This window comes from Myotis nattereri, assembly GCF_964212035.1.
Source record: "Myotis nattereri genome assembly, chromosome: 11".
NCBI classification, from domain to species: domain Eukaryota; kingdom Metazoa; phylum Chordata; class Mammalia; order Chiroptera; family Vespertilionidae; genus Myotis; species Myotis nattereri.
Window position 1 is genome coordinate 77,095,167 of NC_138086.1, and position 23,039 is coordinate 77,118,205.

Sequence of the window (23,039 nt, forward strand, 5' to 3'; positions counted from 1 at the left end):
CCCCAATGCTGTGACAATCAACAGCGTCCCCAGATGTTGCGAAAGGTCCCCTAGGGAGCAACATCGCCCCTGGCTGAGAGCCATTGATATTCCAAACGGGTAACAGCAGAGGTGAGTGTGGAAAGAAACACCTGCCATACTAGCAACAGTAACTCCCTCTCAACTCGCAGTGATTACGTGAGATCAGCGAGTGAGGCGAGGGTGTCCTGCTGCCAGTGTGAGCCGGGACAGACCAGAACCCTCCGGATGCAATTGACATGTTCTGGAGTTTCATTGCCTCACCCTAGGAAAAACTATAAAGGCATAATTACACCGTGGGAACAACGCCACCATCTAGTTGCAAGGAAGCTAGACATTAATTTGCAGCCTGCCCCCAGTGGCATGCAGTTTTGACCAGTGAGCTTCCTCCTGGCTTCAGGGTCTACATCTGCCCTCAGTGTTGGGAATCATCTAGTCCGCACGCCTGTCAACTACGTGCAATCCTTTCTTAGGCAGAGGCGGGATAAACGATCCATATATGCACATGCTTAAGTGAGATGGATTATGGCATAGCCTCAGTACTGGATTATCTGCACTAGGTAGAGTTGTGTCAGGCACCTGCTGTCAGCAGGGGTGACATTGCACTGTTTAAAACCCCACGGGATTCCTATTCCCGCCCTCTGGCTGCGCCGGCCTGTCTTGCTAGTGCGGGGCGCTGTTCAAGCCTCTGAAAGGAACAGGAAAGGGGACAGGAAGTCGAGGTAGAACATTTCACAAGCTTCTCTCTGCAATAGTCAAAGGTAGTGGTTAACTTAAAATTCAGTAGGTAGGAAGCTGCAACTGAGGCACTAACTGGTTGACCTCCCCAGATTAGGGTAGGCTTTGCAGGATTGGTCTGAGAGGGCAATGATGATGCTATTTAAAAACAACAAAAAAAGAGTCCTCTTAAAATCAGACCCAAAGAAAATATGAAAAGCATCGTTGGATTCTACTAACACAGGAATTCTCCCCTTCTCCTTTCCCAACTCAAAAGAGTTACCGTGGGTTTGGATGATTTATTAAAAATAAAATACTGAAAATGAGCTGAGCAAACTTTAGGACGCTTTTGTACATGTGCTGTTTCTTGCCAACGTATGAGCTGTAGCCCAAAGTGAGTCCCGCTGTGCCTGGACCCGAGTCATGGGACTGAGAGTGAGGTGCCACAAAGGCCACTGTCCCTTGTGCCTCTAGCTCTTGGTTTATGTGAGACTAGAGGCCCAGTGCACAAAAATTTGTGTACTTGGGGTGGGGGGATGGGTCCCTCAGCCCAGCCTGTGCCCTCTCGCAGTCTGGGACCCCTCAGGGGATGATCACTTGCTGGCTTAGGCCTGCTCCCCAGGGGATTGGGCCTAAGATGGCAATCAGACATCCCTCTGGCAGCCTGGCAGCCCTTGGGGGATGTCCACTTGCCAGCGGGGAGCAGACCTAAGCTGCAGTCAGACATCCTTAGCGCTGCTGAGGAGGCAGGAGAGGCTCCCACCACCACCGCTGTGCTGGCAGCCGTCAGCCTGGCTTGTGGCTGAGCAGAGCTCCTCCCATGTGAGAGCACACTGACCACCAGAGGGCAGCTCCTGCATTGAGCATCTGCCCCCTGGTGGTCAGTGTGTGTCATAGTGACCAGTCATTCCCAGTCTTTCTGCTGCTAGGGTCAGTTTGCATATTACCCTTTTACTATATACGGTAGAGGCCTGGTGCATGGGTGGGGGCCAGCTGGTTTGCCCTGAAGGGTGTCCCGGATCAGGGTGGGGGTCTTGCTTGGGTGCCTGGCCAGCCTAGGTGAGGGGCTGATGGCTGTTTGCAGCTGGTCACACCCCTTCAGGGTGGGGGTCCCCATTGGGGTGCCTGGCCAGTCTGGGTGAGGGGCTGAGGGCCGTTTTCAGGCTGGCGGGCAACTGAAGCTCCCAGCTTCTCCTTTTTGTCTTTTTCTTTTTTTTTATTCTGGGATTTATTTACCTTCTATTATTGAAACATTGTTGCCATCATGGGCGCTCCCAGCTCTGAAGCCCCAGCCGGCTGAAAGCAGGTATCTGGGGTTTGTTTAGCTTCTATAATTGGAACATTGTTGCTTCCAGAGCTCAGAGCCGGGCCGCGGCAGGCCGGGAACCTTGGCTTCCTCCATCACTGGAGCAAGCAAGCTTCCTGCTCGCTTCAGCTGCGTGGCTGCTGGCCACCATCTTTGTTGGCTGTTAATTTGCATATTGCCCTGATTAGCCAATGGAAAGCATATCGGAGGTACAGTTAATTACCCTTTTTGTCTTTTATTAGATAGGATTATCTTACTGTGTGTCGGCAAACTGGGTGGAATCTTGACCCGACCACCCAACAGAGACCTGAAGCAGATAAATTCTTTGCTGGCAGGATATCTGTTTTCAGACATAGAAATTATACTTAGAAGCAAACTTTTCACTGCTAAGAGAGGTGTGCGTGTGTGTGTGTGTGGAGAGAGAGAGAGAGAGAGAGAGAGAGAGAGAGAGAGAGAGAGAGAGAGATATGATGGAGGGGAGGGAGAGAGAGAATGAGAAAGAATTTAATCTCAACCATCTACAAGACCAGAGGCAGCCAATGACACCCACCATGGATGCCCAGCCCCAGGTCTCCTAGGTGCATGAAGCTGTGCCTGTAGCTGTAATAGTCCCAACCATTAGACTCCCAACCCAAAAGGAAAGTTCACAGTTACATAACATGGGGGTGGGCAGGGCTACACTGAGCACAGATGTGCGTTTAATTGAACTAACCTCAACAACACGTCCCACAAGTAACAGGAAATATCAGATTCCAGCAACTCGGGGTGCAAGGAGGCTCACAGTTGCCAGGTGACCTCCTTAAACCCCCCAAGGGTTAGTTTCCAGCTGTGTGCAGCCCAGTGAGCCTGCTGTGCGGAGGGCCCCTGCCTGCTCCACGCACCCACCTGGAAGCGCCTTGGCTGGTTTTGGCACATCTTACTGAAGCCTCTGGCACGGCTGCCGCTATCACCAATTAAAGAGTAGCTGCAGGAGGGGGATTGCAACAACAATTTAATGAAACAGCGACCTTGGGGCCCATTTTATGAGAAATCTCCCCTGACAGAAGTTCTGCAAATTAGTCATTCTGTGTGTGAGCATGGTTTCTGGCCTCCGAGACTGTAAGCAGCTCCAGGTCCCTTAACACCAAGAGTCTGTCCTTAACTCGGGGAAGCAAGGAAATTTGAAACCGGAGCTCAAGATGCTTGTAGAATAAGCATGTGTGGTGTGGACCCCAGCCCTGCCAAGGAAGTGTTAAGCTCAGTGGCCACTGAACTTTCTGCATGAGCACCTGGGGCTGGGGTTGTCACTGCTCCTGAGGCCCAACCAGCAGACAGGGTGGCAAATGAAACCCAACTGTCCCACACGTGGTGGCTAGGAAACCCCACATGGGCAGGACCATTGGAGGGAAGAGGAGGAAATCTGTTTGTTTTATACGCTGTTCTGTCCTAAGGGATATTTTTACTTTAAATTTTCTGGTGCTGTGAATTGGTGCAAAGTTGAAGAAGGAGCCTCGAGTAATTAAGGGTCATCCTTTTTGATAATAAATGTTTTTATTGATTCAGAGAGAGGGAAAGGGGGAGAGAGAGGGAGAGAACATTGATGAGAGAGAAACATCGATCAGATCGGCTGCCTCCTATATGTCCCCTACTGGGGATCAAACTTGAAACCTGGGCATGTTCCTGACCAGAAATAGAACTGGCAACCTCCTGGTCCATAGGCTGACCCTCAACCAACTGAGCCATACTGGCAGGGCAATGGTCATCGTCTATCCACTGCCTACTGTTGGTCCCCACAGTGTGATAGTACTCCATCAGTTCTGACTGTTTAGTTAACAGTCATCATCATTCTCATCAAATAACAACAATGGCAATAACAGCAGTAGCAGCAGCAGCAGGAGGTAATATTTACTCAGCATTTGCTACATGTCGGGACCCTGACATGGACTATCTCATTTGATCCTCCTTAATTCCCTCAGCCATCTTATGGTCGAGGAAGCTTAGTGGTTCAGAGGGATGCCCAAGGCGAGTGTGGAGCCTGGATTCCCATAAGGAAGTCTGGCCCCAGGGCCTGGGCTGGACTTCCTCCCACTGATTTCTAGGTCATTGTGTTCAGTGTGATGACAGTTGCAGTTAGGAAGGAAAGACAAGGTCTGCGGGGCTTCAGGACTGGTGAGGATGGGAGACAGGAGAAGGACATTAGGAGAAGTTTCCCTACTATAGTGCCCAGGCTGTCATCTGCCCAGTGACACCTCCACCTTCTCAAGTTCACGTGTAGAGCAGTGATGGTTGGTCTCCTGGGCACTTACCCACATGTCGAACTGGCTTGGTTGTCCATGTCCACTCATTTTTCCAGGTTTTTCTTCTCTCCTGGTAACTCAGGGTGAGACATTTCCAGTGATAAGTGATGATCTCCCCCAGTCTTTTTATTTACAACATTAAAATATACACAGTTTTAAACTGAAATTAATTGTGTGTAATTTCCATCAGGAATGAGAAAAAGCAAAGTTGTTATGTCACTCAAGTTCATCAGCATTTAGCACCATGGGAGTGTATGAATGAACGGACTTTAATGAGTCAACCCTCCCACTTCCTAGATGAGGACAGGGAGGCTCACATTCACTGTAGAATTAACTGGGCATACTGGGATAAGAATCTGCTGTTTTTATTTTACCTGCTTAGGTTAGTAATATTTATTCAGACCTCTGCTTGGGAAAGTTATTTTTTCATATACAGTAGATGGACCATTATCAAATCTTTCAAATACAAGTGATTTTCTTGCCTAATTTTTGTACATAAAGCGATCTATAAATTCATTATTAGATACCTGGTGCATTTTGGGCAAGGCCGCTATCTTGAATCTTAAGAAAGACTCAGGAACCCAGTTTTGTTTTGTTTTTTTAATATATTTTATTGATTTTTTTTACAGAGAGGAAGAGAGAGGGATAGAGAGTTAGAAACGTCGATCAGCTGCTTCCTGCACACCTCCTACTGGAGATGTACCTGCAACCAAGGTATATGCCCTTGACTGGAATCGAACCTGGGACCTTTTAGTCCACAGGCTGACAGTCTATCCACTGAGCCAAACCGGTTTGGGCAGGAACTCAGTTTTGACTGAAAGAGGTGGTGACTAAAACCCCTGAAGCAAGTTCCACCTAAAATACTAGTACAGTGAAGAGAGAACATACAGTAAGGACACAAATCCCAAACTCTGACACTGAGAAGCACATTGTGTGGGAAATACATCCCCATATTATCTTACCTAATAATAGACATACATGTAAATTGACCATCTCTCCGCTACGCTCACCAGCCAATCAGGAGATTATGCAAATTAACCCAACAAAGATGGCGGTTAATTTGCATATGTAGGTGCATAGTGGCGGAGCGAAGACTGAAGGTTCCGGCCGGAGTGGCGGCCTAGGTCCCGGGTGCTGGAGGAAAACCGGTGCCGGCAGCCAGGGGAAGGGAAGGCCTATTGCACGAATCTCTTTGTGCAACGGGCCTCTAGTGTATCATAATTGCCCTTGACTGTATGCTGGGCTGAGGCAGGTTTATTCTTCTCTGGAGGTCACATCTATGAGCAAAGCTTAGCACAACAATTGCTACTTCTGCTGGCACGCCATTGCTCCTAGTGACAGCACAGATTTATGACTGGGAGGTCTGTGTCAGGCCATGTGATAAACACTCTCTGTGCATCTGTCAGTTACTCCCCACGGTGATCCATGAAGTACAAACTATTGTTATCCCCATCGTACAAAGGAGGGTCTGAGGTCTGAGAAATTAAACAGGGCAATCTCCTGGCCCAGGAGACTCTGGAGCCCACACCTTCAAGCACTGTTCTATGTCCTCCATGGACTGCACTTTTATTCGTTTTGAAGGTCTGCCTTCAAAGATATATGAAGTTTGCCAATGTCTTTTCTCTCTCCATGACTGGAGACTATTTGAAAGCAGTTGTATTTGCTCACCTTTTAAAGCTATCGATGCTCATGAGGCCACTTAACCTCTTCAGGCTCTTGGGTTACAACACTCGAGTTCTAACCTTCCCTGGGAGTTTGGAGAACTGACTCCTGAGTGACACTCCACAGTTCCCTCTGGTGTGAAGTTCAGATTCATGGATGTTATCACTCGTTCTCCTTACCAGGGGCCCCAGCAGTACTCCATGTCTCCACACTGTCCTTTCTCTTCTTGGTGCTCACATCTCCTGCTTTGAGTTTTCGCCCTTTCATCCTATAAGCTTCCAGCTCTGCCTCCCCGGCATCCCTCCCGTAGGTACTCTCTCCTTCTGGGTTCAGATGATCCAAACTTCGAGGTCCCTAAGATACGACTTCATGATAAGATGCTATTTCGGCAGATGTCAGCGCTTAATAATTTTGGAGACCACATTCTTCTTTGAGTACTGCATTTGGACTGTAATCACCATTGCTACCTTGATTCTCCAACTGTTCTGTGTGGGGAGTTGGATGAAGGGTTGAATGGCTGTTTCCAATTCCTGTCTATTGACTGGGTCCTGGCACCCCCATTATCCCAGCTGCACAGGTTGTGAGCCTCTGTGTTATTTCTCATACTTTTGGCATTTCTCTCCCATGTTGCTAATCAGTCATCAAGTCTGTGGATCGGCTCTTTGTCTTGTTTTTCTAATAAATCGTTTTCTTCCCATTTCCACGGCAGTCACACCTTCTTCCTACCGCCAGCAACTAATTTCTGCTTTTTCTCCAACAACCCTTCCCTTCTGCAGAGCCTGTCAGAACCCAAACTTGGCTTCCCTGAGACCCGGCACCAGCTTCCTGCACTGGTCCCTCGCACGGTCTCCCAGCGTTTGTTTTATAAAACGCTGGTGCTGAGGGATAGTCATGAGTAATGTTTTCAAAACAAGACTCTGTGATTAAATACATTCGGGAAGTGCTGGGTCAAGTAAACCGAAATACGTTTTCTTGCTAGAGAATTCTCAGAGCCTTTATTGCGGCGAGTGGGGTAAGCTTTCAGGAGGGTGGTGGAGAGGAGGGAGCCTTGGACGTGTTGGAGCTCCAGAGCTTTTGTTTATTTCTACTTATTTTGGCAGAGCCACGGCCAGGATTGATGTCTCAGAGGAAACACGTTAAGAACTGTTGGTCCTTTGGAATATATTTAAACTTCTCGGCTGGCAATTAATCTCAGGCCCATTTATTTAGACAGCGCGGGTTCTCACATCTCTGAAGCAACTCCCCACTCCAGTCAGATTGCTCTCTGGGTCTTCTTGGGCTAGTTGCGAGCTTTTCTGTGTCTAAGACTTATTCACAGTCTTCTTTTGGCCTAGAAGGCTCACTCCATTCTAGCCCCCACTCCGCATCTTATAGATGGACTCAAAATGTCAACAAATCTATGTTCACATGTACTTTCCCAGCCTTATTTTAGCCAGTGGCAGATATCTATTTGCTGGATTTGCATAGAGTTTATAAGAATAAATCTAACAATGACTTTTCCCTGAGCATCTATTACATTCTCGGCATTCTGGCAGTGCTACCCTTATCATTATAACCACCCTTCCAGCAGTTGTTCTTAGACCCATATTATAAGTGAACAAACTGAGGTTTGTAGGTAGTCGGTCCTGGTTTTGTATTCATTACGCAGTAAGACTGGGATTCAAACCCAGGGCCCTTTTCAAAGCAGGGCGTGTTTGCAGAGCTCCAATGTGGTGGAGGTGTGAAGCTCATCTCTTCGGCTGAGGTACACACGTCTCTTCATTGATACATGGCAGTTTCTAGTTTAAGGTCAGAGCTTGGATGATGATGAGTGGCAAAAATGCATGTTCTAGAGCAAGTTTGTATTAACACTTAGTGAGTTTCCAGCATTCTGGAAGGTGCCCTAAAGGGCACGGATAAGAAGCTGATGCAGACCCTGAGTTTAGGAACATCTACTGTAGCTGGGGAGATGAACTATAAGTATATTAAATATGAAAACCATGGAATATCGTCTCTAATTAACTTCTAGATAGGCATGCTGTAACTGAAGTTCATGCTCTCAGGAGGTTACTGATCAGTCTCAGGACAGGGTGTCTATGAAGCTCTACATTTGAGCAGACATACTTGTGCATTTGTAGGGAAGTGTCCACACACTTCTTCAGACCCCCAAAGAGCTCTGTGATCTCAACTAGGTAACAACAGCTGCACAAGATGCTGTGGTATTGGAAGCGTCAGGTCATGGTAGGGAAGAGACCGGGTTAGACTCTGCCTTGACTGCTATTGGCCAAGTGACCATGGGCATCATGGCAACCTCTCCAAATTCACAACTAAAAAATTAGGGTAATAATATACAACGTGTAGAAAAGCAGTGAGGATTAGAGATGGTGGCGATGGTACCCGGCATAAACTAGTCACTTTAGACTAGTTGCCTTGGTTTTCGCGAAGTTTATTAGTTTCCTATTGCTGCCGTAATAAAGTACCACAAACTAGGCGGCTGAAACAATACACCTATTTATTATCTTACAAGTTCTGGAGGCTAGGAGTCTGAAATGGATCAGAATGGGCCAAAGTCAAAGTGTTGGCAGGGCTGCCATCTTCTGGAGGCTGCTGGGCAGAATCTGTTTCTTCCCTGTCTGGCTTCTAGGGGCCGCCCGCATGTCTTAATTTGAGGCCTCCTTCCATCTCCAAAGCCAGCCATGGCGAGTTGAGCCCTCCTCACGCTACCTCGCATGACACTCGCCTGCCTTCCTCTTGCACCTGTAAAAACCCCATGATAGCACTGCTTTGGCTTGGATGATCTAGGACCATCTCCCCATCTCCAGGTCAGCTGGTCAGCATCCTTCATTCCAGTTGCAGCCTTAACTCCTTGTCCTGAGAGCATTGGTCAGTTAATCAATTGATTAATTAATTAAGCAAAATCCTATATGCCAGTCATTAATACTTACCTATTTTAGGAAGTTCAGTGGGGGCAGTTTATTTTTTTTCCATTAAAATATATTATTTAATTAATTAGCTCATACATTCAGCTAATATTTATTGATACCTAATATGTATTGTACCAGGTATTGCTGTGAGTAGTGCAAAGAGGAAGAGAGAGAGAGAGAGAGAGAGAGAGAGAGAGAGAGAGAGAGAACTCCAATATACAGGGCAACAGGGCAGCATGCCAGCCACGGAGAAATTACATAAAATATACATCAGATCTGATTTATATAGAGTTTAAGTCATTATAACTATAAGCTAGGGTAGAAATTGATGATCATAATCATGCTATGGATTTGGTGGCCATATTTTCAACCCCCAAACTGAAAAACATATGTGTCTCTAGGGTAGAGTATTTGAAATTATGACCATCCCAGAGCCTCAGAGCCATGCGTCAGTCCCACTTAGAGATCTGGAGGGAAGGAAAGTGGGGCGTTCATGAAGTTGCAGCTGGAAACTAAAGGACTCTGTGCTGGGGAGTGCCAAGTGTGCGGCAGACATGGGCCACTGCAGAGCGAAGGAGGGAGATGGGGAAGGGGCACTCAGTTGGGAGGCCGAGGATGTCAGCCGTGGCTTTAGGGGTTAGATTTATCTTAGATTAGATCTTGAAGGTAGGAATGCTTTCCTTTGCTCTTCTGTTTGAAGTTGGTGAGTATCTGGGGTTCTAGAAGATATGTAAAAAGACATTTACATTCTTAACAATATCCCTACTTGACTCTTTCTTTAAATATTGGTTTCAGGTTACCTACTAAATATTAGTTTCGGCTTTTTGAAAAATTAGATTTTATATGTAGATGTGTAACTCTACCTGGTGGATTATAGATTGGTGGAAAGAGAGCCACAATCCCTTTCTCGCCACATTCACACAGTAAAGTTAAATTAAGTTCTTGTAAGAAGTCAAGGATGTAAAACTTGTAGGGATGCACATGATCCTTGGCGGGGCATCTGTTTGCCCTCCGGTCCCCAGGTGACACCTGAGCTAGTCCAGAGCATAGAAAAGTCCAGGTCACACACAGCCTGTTTAGGAGGAGCCGAGACCCATAACATGGGGTCTGTGTTAAGATCAGTGTTTCCTATCCCACCCTTTCCTGGTCCTTGACTCAAACTTAACATCATTGTGACAACTCTTCCCCATCTGGGCTTCCCAGGAGCCCCTGCGTGACCCAGGGACCCTGGAGTCCGACACGGCCAGTGTCCCTGCAATTTGTGTGAGGAAAGCTGAAAGCCTTTCTTTTTTTCTTTTTTTATTTCTTTTATTTTTAATTTGATAGATTTTCTCGTGGTTAGAACACTTTTCTGGAAATGTACTGATCCGTGGTGGTGTGTGATAGGATGAGTTGGAGAGAATTTTCTCTTTGCAGAAGTAATGGACGGACAATGAAAATCACTTTCTATGTTTTCAAAGTGATTTTAATGACTGGGGGAATCTTGTGACATGTTCAGTGAAGAGGAAGTAAAATTTCGAGTACAGGATATTCTTAACTATGTTAAAATACACAAACACACACTCCCCCCTCCCCCGCCCCCAATTATAAACAGTGGTTATTTCTTGATGGCAGAACCATGAGTGATAGGTTTTTTTCTTCCTTATGCTTTTCTGTTATTTTGTTTGTTTGTTTGTTTTTTATGTGTTTTGGGGGAAGAGGTTTGGACTCTACTCAGTTTCTCTTATTTTCTTCCTCCATATCATGGAGTTCTATAATTTCCCCTTAATTTTCTTTGATGGATGTTTTGAGAATAATCACTACTCTCAGAAGGAAGGCATTTCATTAGAATAAGTATGCCCAGGACAGAAATAAATGTACTTGATGACGTTAAAGCAAAGCATTGGAATGATGTTTTCAGAAGTAGTCGATTTCTTAATTCTCATAGCAATCTTATTAAAGTATCTAACAGCAAAGTAATATGTTCTAATCTAATGTTTTTAATTTTTTAAAGCAAATATTCTTATTCCAAAAGTGTGCATAGTCATTTTAAATCATGAATGTAAATGTATAAAATAATGTAAATACACATAAGTGAGAAAGGAAAATAAATGTCACCCATAATTCCATAACCTAAGAGAAAAAATGACACTGTTCATATTCAGATTTATATGCTTCTAATCTTTTTTTCCCCTTTGCCTAGACCAGGGGTGGGCAAACTTTTTGACTCGAGGGCCACAATGGGTTCTTAAACTGGACCGGAGGGCCGGAACAAAAGCATGGATGGAGTGTTTGTGTGAACTAATATAAATTCAAAGTAAACATCATTACATAAAAGGGTACTGTCTTTTATTTCAATAGTTTTATTCATATCAAAAGGGCCGGATTCGGCCCGCGGGCCATAGTTTGCCCACGGCTGGCCTAGACCCTTGTTTACATATATTGAAGACAAACAAATAAAAACAACATCTGATGATTTGACTTAAAAAAAAAGTAAGTACCACCAAGGGTAAACTTGCATTTTCCTCTTCTTCTGACTTACACATTCTCGAGGTTAGTTGTAGGAGAGTCTGCTTATTTAGCTCCAACTATCACCCCGAGCTCTCCAGAAAGTGTGACCAGACATCTGGACACCCTGGATTGCAGTTCATTCCACTGCGTCTGCTGGAAGAAAACTCGATGAGAATACAATGTGCGTGTGTGTCCCGAAGAGCCTCCATAGCCTTATTCCTTCTCAGCCGGGCAGACTTGTGTAACCCTGGAGTTCTCACTTTCAGTCACTCTTCAGTGTACGTGTCTACTGTCCCTGCAGGACCTGGCAGAGGGACCGTGAGGTGCCAGGAAAGAGGGCCAAGGCTTCCAAATTATTTTAGCTCATGCTACAAATGTCCCCAAATGCAACACATAATTCTCAGGCATCTTTGCGGTCATGACATTTTGTTGGCCCCTTCCATATTGCTGTTACCCAGAAAAATCATCCTGATCTCCAAACCCTTCTCTTCCTCAAGTTAGGGCCTCTTGAAAAATCGCTCTCCTGACAGCCCTGCTCACACATGGCCTCCCTTGCCGGTCTCCCATGTCCTCATCGCTCTCTGCCCAGCTCTGAGTCAGCTCAAGCTCTCCCAGCGCCACTCAACACAGTATATTTTCTGTTTCTTTTTTGAGGATTTGCTTTGTCACATAATTGGCCTTATCTACAGGTACCCATATTTTGACTCTTTAAAAAATATATAACAACTAAAACAAAATTAGAAAGGCATAAGGAAGAAAGAAAAAGTATCACTCATGATACTGTCACCAAGAAATAACCGCTGTTCACAATTTTAGTGTGTGTGTTTCTGTATTTATTCTAAGACAGTCAAGGTAGAACTTTGGCCCAGCCGACATGGCTCAGTAGTTTCAGCATTAACCTATGAACCAGGAGGTCATGGTTTGATTTCCAGTAAAGGCGTATTCCCAGGTTGCAGGCTCAATCCCCAATATAGGGCATGCAGAGGACAGCCAATCAATGATTTTCTTTCATCATCGATGTTCTCTCTCTCTCTCTCTCTCTCTCTCTCTCTCTCTCTCTCTCTCTCTTTCTCTCTCTCTATCTCTCTCTCTCTCCCCCTCCCTCCCTCCCTCCCTCCCTCCCCCCTTCCTCTCTGAAATGAATAAAAATATATATTTTTTAAAAATATAGAACTATGTTTCTCACTTTCCACTTACTATGTGATAAGCATTTTTTCAATCATGAACATTATTTACACACTTTTTAATGACCAGATAATTCACTTTATGGATTTGCTACCAAGTGCTCAGCTGTTGTTTTAATGTTAGGAGACCATCTAAATACTTCTTTCCTGTAGTGTATTCACGATCAGCAGGCATAGAGAACATAGGGCATGTACAGAATTCTCAGAAAATGGCAGCGGTCACTGTTTTTGTTAATGATCATTTTGCTGCTCAACTGTTGTCGGGACACCAGGAGAAGCTGTGGTTGCTTCCTGTTCAGGAGAAGATGACGCTGTGAACTCTGGGTAGAGGGCGGGTGTTCCCTGAGCCTGCGCACAGCTGAGAGAGGATTTCTTCGAAGGGTAATTTCGAATCCAGTAATGCGCTGGCCTTTCCAAGCTGAGATCAATCCGTTACAAGCTCAAAAGCCTTGATGGGTTTCGGGTTTTCTTGCTAAGTATGGAGTTAAGAACTTGAAAGAAGCCGTTCTCTTGAGTTTGGTGCATCGGGTGGTCAGGCCCTTGTGTGGCACATGATAATATCAACTGTGAATTATAATTATCCTGATGTCACTCGGAGTCCCCAGGAGAACTGCCTTGCTCCCTGTTAACCAGAAAGTACCATGTTTATGCCAGGGAGAGACTGTTAGTTAGAGGGTGAAGGAAGTGTGTGATAAGACAATTTCTAAAGTAATCACAAGGAGAAAGGATTGAAAAATTGCGGTATGGGGTGATTAGATTGGTAAGAACACTAGTTGAGGGGGGATATAGAATCAGAAAGGTGGGGGTGAGGTAAAGGTGTAGCAACAAATGAGCAAAATTGGAGTCAAATGGAGAAAACCACCAAGGGTAAGAAAGAAACAGAAATGGAAGGTGAATTCAAATATTGCTGCTGACCTTGTGGAGCCTGCCTCTCCTCCCCATTCTTTTACCCGCCTCCCTAAATAGTCTTCTACACAGACCTCTAAATATTTGTTCACTGAAATTATTGTACATGCCCCAAACTCTCTTTTTGAGTTTCTATCAACTATTGATAAGGAAAACTTAGAACAATGAATCTACCAAATTCCAAATACATATAATTTATATGGAGTAACGTAACATTGCCATTGGAAATGACATATCACAACATAAAACAAACGTAGTCTCCAAACACTTTAGACACGAAAAGCAAATGTTAGCCGCGAGTCCCATGGGTCCTATGGGATCTGTTGACTCATCTGCCTCTGTCTTGACTTTTAGGTATTCAGAACAATTGCTTATGTCATATTCTCATATGACATAATGTTACCACGAGTAACATTTAGACTATCATGTTTACAAATTTTTGACCTGTTCTGGTGTTGGCTGGAAATTGTACCTTTTGTTATAGTTCTTTCATCATTTGGGCTAATATCTCTCAATGAATTCCTCCTTTCTTTATTGTACAAGCCTCCTTCAAAACAGATAAAATAGCTCTAGATGGAGAACAGATCAATGTCAAATTTTGTTTTAAAAAAAATAAATATTTAATTTTCTATAAAAAATCTTTGAGATGCTCAAAAATGTCAAACTCTCCTTGGGTCTTGTAAGTATTTGAATGAAAGGTATTTTGAAGTGGTGAATTCATTGGAATTAGTTAAATTTACTAAATGATGGGTTTTATGACTTAGTTTTTTTAATCTAACTCAGATCAAAGTATAGGAACCTTGTATTTCTATAAAACACGTAGAGACTCTTAACTCTATCAGAACCTGGTTCCTTGCGGTACTGAGCATGTATCTGGCAATTCTATTTATCTGTCTTTAGTAAATATATATGTCGAATATACTGCTTTAGTTTAAAACCACGAGTAACATTTAGACTATCATGTTGACAAATTTTTTAATTAGTTAGATGGAGATAACACTGTGTTGGTATATTGTCATTTATTTTGCTGCCTCTTATTTATTTATGTTTGTTCTTGTTTGTACGGGTTATAAAATTAGTCCAGTTCTATTTACAAAATTATCTTAGTTCCATTCCTCCCTCCCTTACATTAAGAACACGGATGCATATCAAGGCTCCAAAACAGAGATGCTTTAAGAATGCAGAAGTGTTATAAATAAGAAGCACCAGGAACATTCCATGTCCTATGAGGTCTGGCACAGACTTTTAAAACCACCAACCCACCAAACTGTATTTTGTGTTAAGTTGGTTTTGCTTAGAGCATCTCTGTAAGGCCCTCCCTTACCAGGCGGGTGCCCCTTCCAGGTTTCCTGCAGGGACCCCCACCCCCATTTCCCCTGAGTCCTGCGCTCGGTTTGTGACCCTGCTTTTGTCTCTCGCCCATCCGCAGAGCCCGGCGTTTGCACGGTATTCGGAGATCCCCACTACAACACTTTTGACGGACGGACATTTAACTTTCAGGGGACGTGTCAGTACGTTTTGACGAAAGACTGCTCCTCCCCTGCCTCGCCCTTCCAGGTGCTGGTGAAGAACGATGCCCGCAGGACCCGCTCCTTCTCGTGGACCAAGTCGGTGGACCTGGTGCTGGGTGCGGGCACCGTGAGCCTCCAGCAGCACCTGACCGTGCGCTGGAACGGCTCGCGCATCGCGCTGCCCTGGCGGGCGCCGCACTTCCACATCGACCTGGACGGCTACCTCCTGAAAGTGACGACCAAAGCAGGTGGGCTTCCGGAGCACGGGGTGTGTGTGGCCCTCCACCTCGCCAACCCGCACAGCAGCATCGCCTGAGCGCTCAGGACCCGGCTCCCCCTCTGCTCAGGGAAACCCAGAGGCAGGGAAGTGGCCCAGCTGCAGGCAGCAGATCTTGAAGATGCCCCTGAACAGCCGGAGACGTTGGCACACCCTCTGCCTTGCAATCCCACGCCAGTCCCACCAGTCTTGCAACCCCCGGACACCCAGGGCCTTTCCGTCCTCATTCCACAACCAGCAGTCCTGCTCCCCACATAACCTCTTCTTGTGTTTTGTTGCTAATTTTAGGCCACTGATGGCCAGCTTGGAATTGTCAGTGTCCCTCCCAGCTGAGTCAGTAGTGTGCCGTTTCACATCTGTGAGAGTGTTTCCTTGTCAGCATGGGTCCAAGAAGGGGGAGTCCTCCAGAGGAAACCGCAGTGTGTGTGGGTGTGCAGATGCAGTGCCGGGGCAGGGCTGTGTGACCAGCAGCCCTGTCCGTTCTGGACCCTGGGGAAGGATGCTCACGGGGTTGATGGCTGGAACCATTGGCTCCTGCTGGAGGACCCTTGGGAGGCTCTCTGAGAGCTCTTCCCCTGGCCTTGGGCATGTGGAGCTGACCCTGAGGCCCTTTCTCAACAGCCCTTGTTTGCCTGAGGCCCACTGGACTCTGCCTTTCCATTGAAAGGGTTAGCTACCTCTCCAGCAGTGGTTGCTAGGTTCACCGTTGCTAGGTTACTCCTATGGGCTCAATGAGGTGCAAATTTTTGTCTGTGATGTGCTGCCTAAGAGAGTCATCGTAGGACCAGAATTTGGTTCTTCGGTATTGGCCCCGAAGTATGAGTTCAGCTCATTTACACGGTTTGTTTTATCACATGTGGTTCCTTTCAGGCTACCTTTGGTTCATTCATACTGTTTGTTGATTGGGTGTTAGTTTGCGTAATTTCCTGGCCTATGCTACTTGTTTAAGTGTGATTCTTGAGGAAATCAGGGTATGTTTTGCTTTTTGCATTGATGAGAATTTAACAAAGTGAAAGCATCAATTGGGTTCCAGTTCCTTTCAGCGGTTCTCAACCTGTGGGTTGTGACCATCGGAAAACACATATAGCATATCAGATATTTACATGACGATTCATAACAGTAGCAACATGACAGTTATGAAGTAGCAATGAAAATAATTTTATGGTTGGGGGTCACCACAACATGAGGAACTGTATTAAAGGGTAGCGGCATCAGGAAGGTTGAGAGCCACTGATGTAGATAATATGCATCCACAAGGGAAACATTAGCCAGGGCAGGCACTTTTGAGGGGTTATAGAGATTGTTTGGCTCTACTCTACCTCCAGAACCCTGTGAACTGTTTCAATTCAAGCCAAATATATGTTTGATAAATTGATTTAGCCTATGGAATGCCAGCCTAACTAAACAAGGCAGGAAGCCAAGGAGAAGCCCAGAGAGCTTTTATTTAGAGAAGACAGCATGGTTCCAGTGAGAGCACGTTCATTGTTAATGTACTGCAACATCCTATAAAGGGGAAAAGATTTCCATGCTTGACCTTGAGTGTGGCAGATGTGCGGCGCTCCATTCATTCAACTTTAGAGGGATGAGTCCTGCTCAGAAAATATAGCCACCTGCTGTCGGATGCAAATGACAGGCCCCTCTTCAGACAGAGGCCTCGGCTCATTCCCTCAAAGGAGGCAGCAGTTGGTGGGTCCCTGTAAAATGTGCGCCAGTGACACATGAGTAAACAGCAGTAATGAGAAGCGCCTGGCCTATCTGTGCGCCAGCCAGCTGAACACAGTGGGTTCTACTGATATGGAAATTATTAGTCACCCACAACCCAATTCTCCCATGGGTCCTGGATGCTCAAAGGTTGCTAACAGCTAGGAGGTTCCACACCGCTCTGTTCCCAGCTGGCGGCACCTTATGGAAGAAGTGTGCTCTTTGTAAAGAGTCCACATTGTAAAAATGAGCAGAAGGATGAGGCTGCTAAGAAAATAATAATACATCATAGGCACCATCATTGGATTAGTGAATCTAACTCTTCTAGGCCGTGAACTTTGTTTGCCAGTTTCATTAATTTTTCCATCTGAGGATTCAAGTAATTTATGTGGTTCCCTTCATACTCAGCTGAACAGTTTCTTGGAGCCGTGAAGCTCACAGGCTCTCTGCTTCCTGGGGAAGAGCTGTATTCCTCTGGCCACTCAATGGGCGTTGACACTACCCTTTGAATGGGACAGTTGCGTTTCCAGACAAGAGTCTTTTCCACTCTGGTCGACCACCCTGAGTTTGTAGTACCCCTTAGGGATATTTTGTTTTTATCGCCTATCGATTGTCTGTTTAAAATATCCTTTGAGGGCTCTTCTTCCATCTTTTTTTTTTTTCCAGTTTCATAAGCTCATATGATCAAAGGGTACTTTCTTTAGAGTAACAGCTTAAAGCAAGCCTGCGCCTGGAGGAAGGGGAAGTGGGAGGCATGGCTTTGCCCCTGTGGTGTATGGACTCAGCATTTCAGGATGGGATCACCCGCAGGGAGCACTGTGGCCTGTCACTGGGGTGGAATTCGGTGGTAGCTGCTTTCCTGGTAACATCGTGGTTGTACACAGGGCTCTGAGCAACGCTTGGTAGCTTAAGAAAGCACTGCCCATCCCGTCACTTCCCCCACCCCACTCTCGGCACTTGGCAGATAATTGAAAAATATTTCCTTTCTGCCATCTGTTCGTGTCATTAGCTCTACCTGAAAGAGTTACAGCAGACCCACCTGAAAGGCATTAGCACATGTGAGTGTGGCTTTTTATTTAACTTTGTTTCCGGGTTCATCAAGAGTTCTACACTTGGACCTGGAAAATATATATTTTAATTGTTTTTCTTTTGATGTAAACTGAACGGAAAAGCATCCATTTTTAAGCACCTCTCTGGTATGTCTGTTGATTTCCCACCTCCTCTCTCCTTTAATGGATAACAAAAGCAACAATAACAAAATAAAAACAAAACAAAGCAGAACAAACAAAAACAACTATGAAATAAAAGAACAACTCCCCATATCTGCCCCCAGGAAATCCCCCAAACTAGGGGTCTGGAACTAGGTCACATGTTTGAAGGATGAAGAACAAGTTAGTAAAACACGCACTGGTGAGGAGGGAAAGTTGGAAGGCCGTTCATACAGCGGAAGGAATGCGGCCACTGCTCAGCCCTGGATGGGAAATGTGCTTCAGCTCCAGCCTCTGACTCTGCCAGTTGTTTCTACCCGGTTTCCAGCAAGAGAATTAGGAAACTCATCCCAGCTGCAGAAAAGATGAACCCCAGCCCATACTTCCATGATATTTCATCTCCTAAGATGCTTATTTAAAATATCTTTTAGAAGAGCAATCTCTTCAATTACAACTTGTTAGGGTTTTTTTGCCTGTCACTACTGTAATCTATTTGAATAGATTTTACTAATGTAGAGAGTAAAAAAAAAAAAATCATGCCAACACATATGTATACAATACAGCAAGAGACAAAGGCACCGGTAGTTGAATAATATATCCCTTCAGAATATGAAAGCTACCATTGGCCCATGAAAATCCTTTTAATGTAATAAAGAAAAGAGGAGGAAAAGTATGCTCTTACCTTGGGGCCATGTTTTATGAGTGAGATGGTAAGAGTTTTAAGAAGAGTTTACTAAGAACACAGGGGGTCTCCCCAGGCCTGCACAGACCACCAGTCCATGGCAGAGAAAGAACACAATGACCGCCTTGTTCACTGTGAGTTGAATTCCCATGAATTTAGTTGCCAAAGTCTCAAATTTATTATGTTATTGTCAGTAGTGATGTTGGAGCTTCTTTGGATAGAAATTCTCAATCATTGTGGCACTCGGAAGAAGAGTGTTTGCCTGCTGTCTAGGAAAAAGATTTGTAGTTTGGAAAATTTTGCAGCACAGAATAGTCTTGGAATTGTGCTGTAAAAGTTAGAGTGTGGATGAAACTGATTTCCCCCCTCATTTCTCTTGCTGGGCAGCTGCCTGGCTACAGGCTTGTAAGGTCAAGTTTCCTCTATACCGTAGAGAGTGTATTACAAATCATATTATAGTTTGCTTGTCTTTTCTCAAAATTGTTATTTCAGTGCCTTAACCAGCATGAAATTCACAATTTCCTTGGCTTCGCATGATATATCAATTTACAGGGCAATTCATTCATTTAGTAAGTATACACTACGTGCCAGATACTGTGCTAGATGATGGGGTATGTACACATATAAATCAGCGTATCCGATAGTTGTGGTTGTCAGAGTTGACACCATCTTCTCAGAGATCCACATGGGAGGTCAGCCCAGCATGTGGAATTCTAGCAGTGTGTCCCTTCTCTACTCGCCTTGTCCTATCACTGTCTTCTCCTCATCAGATTTCTCCCAAGAGAAACTTTCTTAGGATCATCTCTCTTGCTTCTTCACCTAACTCTACTTCACTGCTTTTCTGAACTCAGCTTTTATCTCAACCCAAAAAGCTTTTCTACCATTTGTTGTGAACTAAGAATGCATCCATTCCTTTAATTTACCATATAGTGATTTACATATGGGCTTTTCTGTTTATTTCTTGAGATATCCAGTTTTAGACCACTGGTTTATTCTACCAATAACTCTCCCTAAAGCAGATCTGTAACTCTTTCTTGTGGCGGTTCTGTGGCCTCCTCACAGGAATGCTATTTGGCCAGCCTTCTCTCATGGCCCACGTCCAAACGTAGGGAATATTGGCTTTAGAACCCTACTTCTCGGTGTTTTACTGATCTCACTTGGATGTTCCTTATGCCAATTTTTATACCCAAGCAAGATCCTTTCCCTTCCGCCTCCTTTCCCATCACTACCTTATTCCCCAACTTCAGGGCATCTTCTGAACATTTGCTCATCAGCCTCATTTGATACTCCAAGAGCACAGGCAGGATCTTTCAGGAAGAGAGTCATGTTGCTCTTTCCAGATGCTCAAAACTGGTTCAAGGAAAGACTAGTTTTTGTAAAAAACCCAAGAGAGTAAGATTAAAAAACACACGGGGAGACTTTTTTTTCTATTAAAAAGAGCTTTTTTGTGTGGGTTGTCACTCTTAGGAGACAGTGGCAGTGAAAAAGGAGAAGTCCCAGAGCAGACGTGCACATTGACCTGTTGTAGATGTTCCCTGGGTGGTCATGCCCCAGGTGGCTCTCTTGCATTCATTGGTTTTCTAGCCCAACCATTCACTGGGGGCTCAGGCACTGCCAGGGTATTACCAGGAGAACAGTAGGAAACACATCTAACACATATTTGTGACCAAAAGAAACCTTCTTTGACTAGAAGAGCTTGATGTTTACTTTGTATTGAACCTCAAAAGGCTTTTTAAAAATAAGTTTTTGTTGATATTTAGAGAGAAGGAAGGGAGAAGGAGAGAGAGAAAAACATCAATATGAGAGAGAAACATCAATTAGTTGCCTTCCACATGCACCCCTACCAGGTATTGAGCCCACAGCCTGGGCACGTGTCCTGCCCAGGAATCAAACTGATGAGCTTTTGTACATGGGATGACGCTCAACCAACTGAGCCACACTGGCCAGGGCCTCAAAAGGCTTTTCATTGAGGCCTTTCCCTTCTCTGGGGGCGGTGTCTCCTTACACAAGATCAGGATGGGAATGCAGACATTCCTTCCTTACCTTCTAGTCACACTGATCTGTGTGTGTAACAGGGCAACATGTGGCTGTACCACCTGTGACGGCATAATCTGGATGTTCTATGTGACACAGAAAATCCACCTTTCAGTGGCTGGAGTGGCTCCTGGAAGCCTTGGGCAAGCATTTCTGGAGAAACATGAATGCTCTCATGCTGGGGTCCAACCCCAGCGGGTCCAGGGGTCCCCAAAGGTGTGGACGGAGTCGGCGAAGAAGGAATTACACGGAGACAGCGTTCAGTTGATCAGCAGCCTAGCCAGGATCTCCAGCCAAGTTCTGGTCTGGATCTCCAGTGAAGTTCTGTTTAGGATCTCCAGCCAGGTTCTGTGTCCATGTTCTCTTGCTAGGTTCTCCAGCCAGGTTCTCCAGGTTCTCCAGCCAGGTTCTGTAGCCATGTTCCCTCGCTAGGTTCTCCAGCCAGGTTCTGTATCCATGTTCTCTTGCTAGGTTCTCCAGCCAGGTTCTGTAGCCATGTTCTCTAGCCAGGTTCAGTCACCAGGTTCTAGTCAGGTTCTCTTGCCAATTTCTGTAGTCAGGTTCAGTCCAGGATCTTTTGCCATGTTCTCTCGCTAGGTTCTGTCTCTAGGTTCTGAGGCCAGTTTCTGTCCAGGATCTTTTGCCATGTTCTCTCCAGCGAAGTTCTTCTGTCTCTAGAGAACGTTCTGTGTAGGTTCTGTGCCTAGGTTCTGTCTCTCTCTCTGTCTTCTTACATCTGTATTTATAACAGTTGATTCAATCCTATCAATCTCTATTACAAAGGTTAGGGCGTTTCTTATCTCCATTCCAGGGAGTAAAGATTATGTAGCTTAAGCATGATTGTTCATAGTTAAAGTGATTAATTACCCGCCTGGCACTTAGTTGAGGGTTTTATTCCCTCCCTAACTTCAGGGGAAAATCCCTACCTGGGGAAACAATCTTCCTCAGAGAGGAGACCTTGGTTAAAACACATAGTGCCAAGAAGGTGAGCGAACATTTTAAGAACAGTATGCCATATATGCCAGGCCCTTTGAAACAGCAAGGATGGACCGGCTCCCGGCACTCTCAGAAAAACCAATGTTTTAGATCGTCAGTTCAGCAAACCAAGTCTATGGTTTGGCCAGTGTTTCAGTAGTTGAGTGTCAACCCATGAACCAAGAGGTTACCTGTTTGATTCCCAGACAGGTAACATGCCAGGTTGCTGGCTGGATCCTCAGTAGAGGGCGTGCAGGGAGCAGTTGATTGATATTTCTCTCTCATAGATGTTTTTACCTCTCTATCCTTCTCCCTTCCTCTTTCCCTAAAATCAATAAAAACATATTTTCAAAAAAGGGGGACCTGTGTTCTCTACCTTCTGGAGTGAAGATTGTTTCCATGGTAAAAAAGACTGTGCTGTCCTGTTGATTCTATGCAGCACAGGGGGAATTTTTGCCTATGGCCTGGTAGCCCCAATGCCTCCAGGGCTGAAGCCGTCCTTTGAAGAGGATTTATTCAGAAGCTATACATTTATTGCTTTACTACAGCCACTATAGCAAATAATTTGAAATTTTTCACTTGGTATTTGGTGTAATCATATGGAGGATTTGGAGATAAAGAAAAAAATACATTAAAATTATCATTTTTTGTCATCTTTGCATTTTTGCATTAGAGTAATCATCAGACAAGTGAAATCATGACTTGGGCCAACACAATTCCTCTGGAAAAGGGCAAAAATATATACCCTAGAACTGTGGTCGGCAAACTGCGGCTCGTGAGCCACATGTGGCTCTTTGGCTCCTTGAGTGTGGCTCTTCCACAAAATACCATGTGCGGGCACGTGTACAGTGCGATTGAAACTTCGTGGCCCATGCCCAGAAGTTGATATTTTGTGGAAGAGCCACACTCAAGGGGCCAAAGAGCCGCATGTGGCTCGCGAGCCGCAGTTTGCCAACCACTGCCCTAGAATAACATGGTCAAGGAGTAGTAATTTACAAGTCAAACCAGGATACATAAGATATCATTATAAGGGCAAACCATGTATAGTTTAAAAATTCTAAGTCCTAACAAATAATTGATTTGTGTAATTTCACATGACATTTAATATTGCAAGGATGAAAGGTAACCAAGAATGTGGACCAACCCATAGTATTCCTTGTTAGGGGATGGTCATATGTGCTGTATAAGG

The 23,039-nt window shown here is 45.1% G+C and overlaps 1 protein-coding gene across 2 annotated transcripts in view; it reads left to right on the forward strand.

Moving 5' to 3' along the window:
* Nucleotides 1-23,039, forward strand: part of BMPER (BMP binding endothelial regulator) — a 205,420-nt gene that overhangs the window by 125,120 nt on the left and 57,261 nt on the right. The window contains exon 12 of one of the 2 annotated variants that reach the window (XM_081102095.1): nucleotides 14,892-15,221. The exons of the other annotated variant lie outside the window; for it this stretch is intronic. Within the exon in view, the coding sequence (XP_080958221.1) occupies nucleotides 14,892-15,221 (330 nt within the window). The remainder of the gene's footprint in view (nucleotides 1-14,891; nucleotides 15,222-23,039) is intronic. 2 annotated transcript variants of the gene reach the window in all.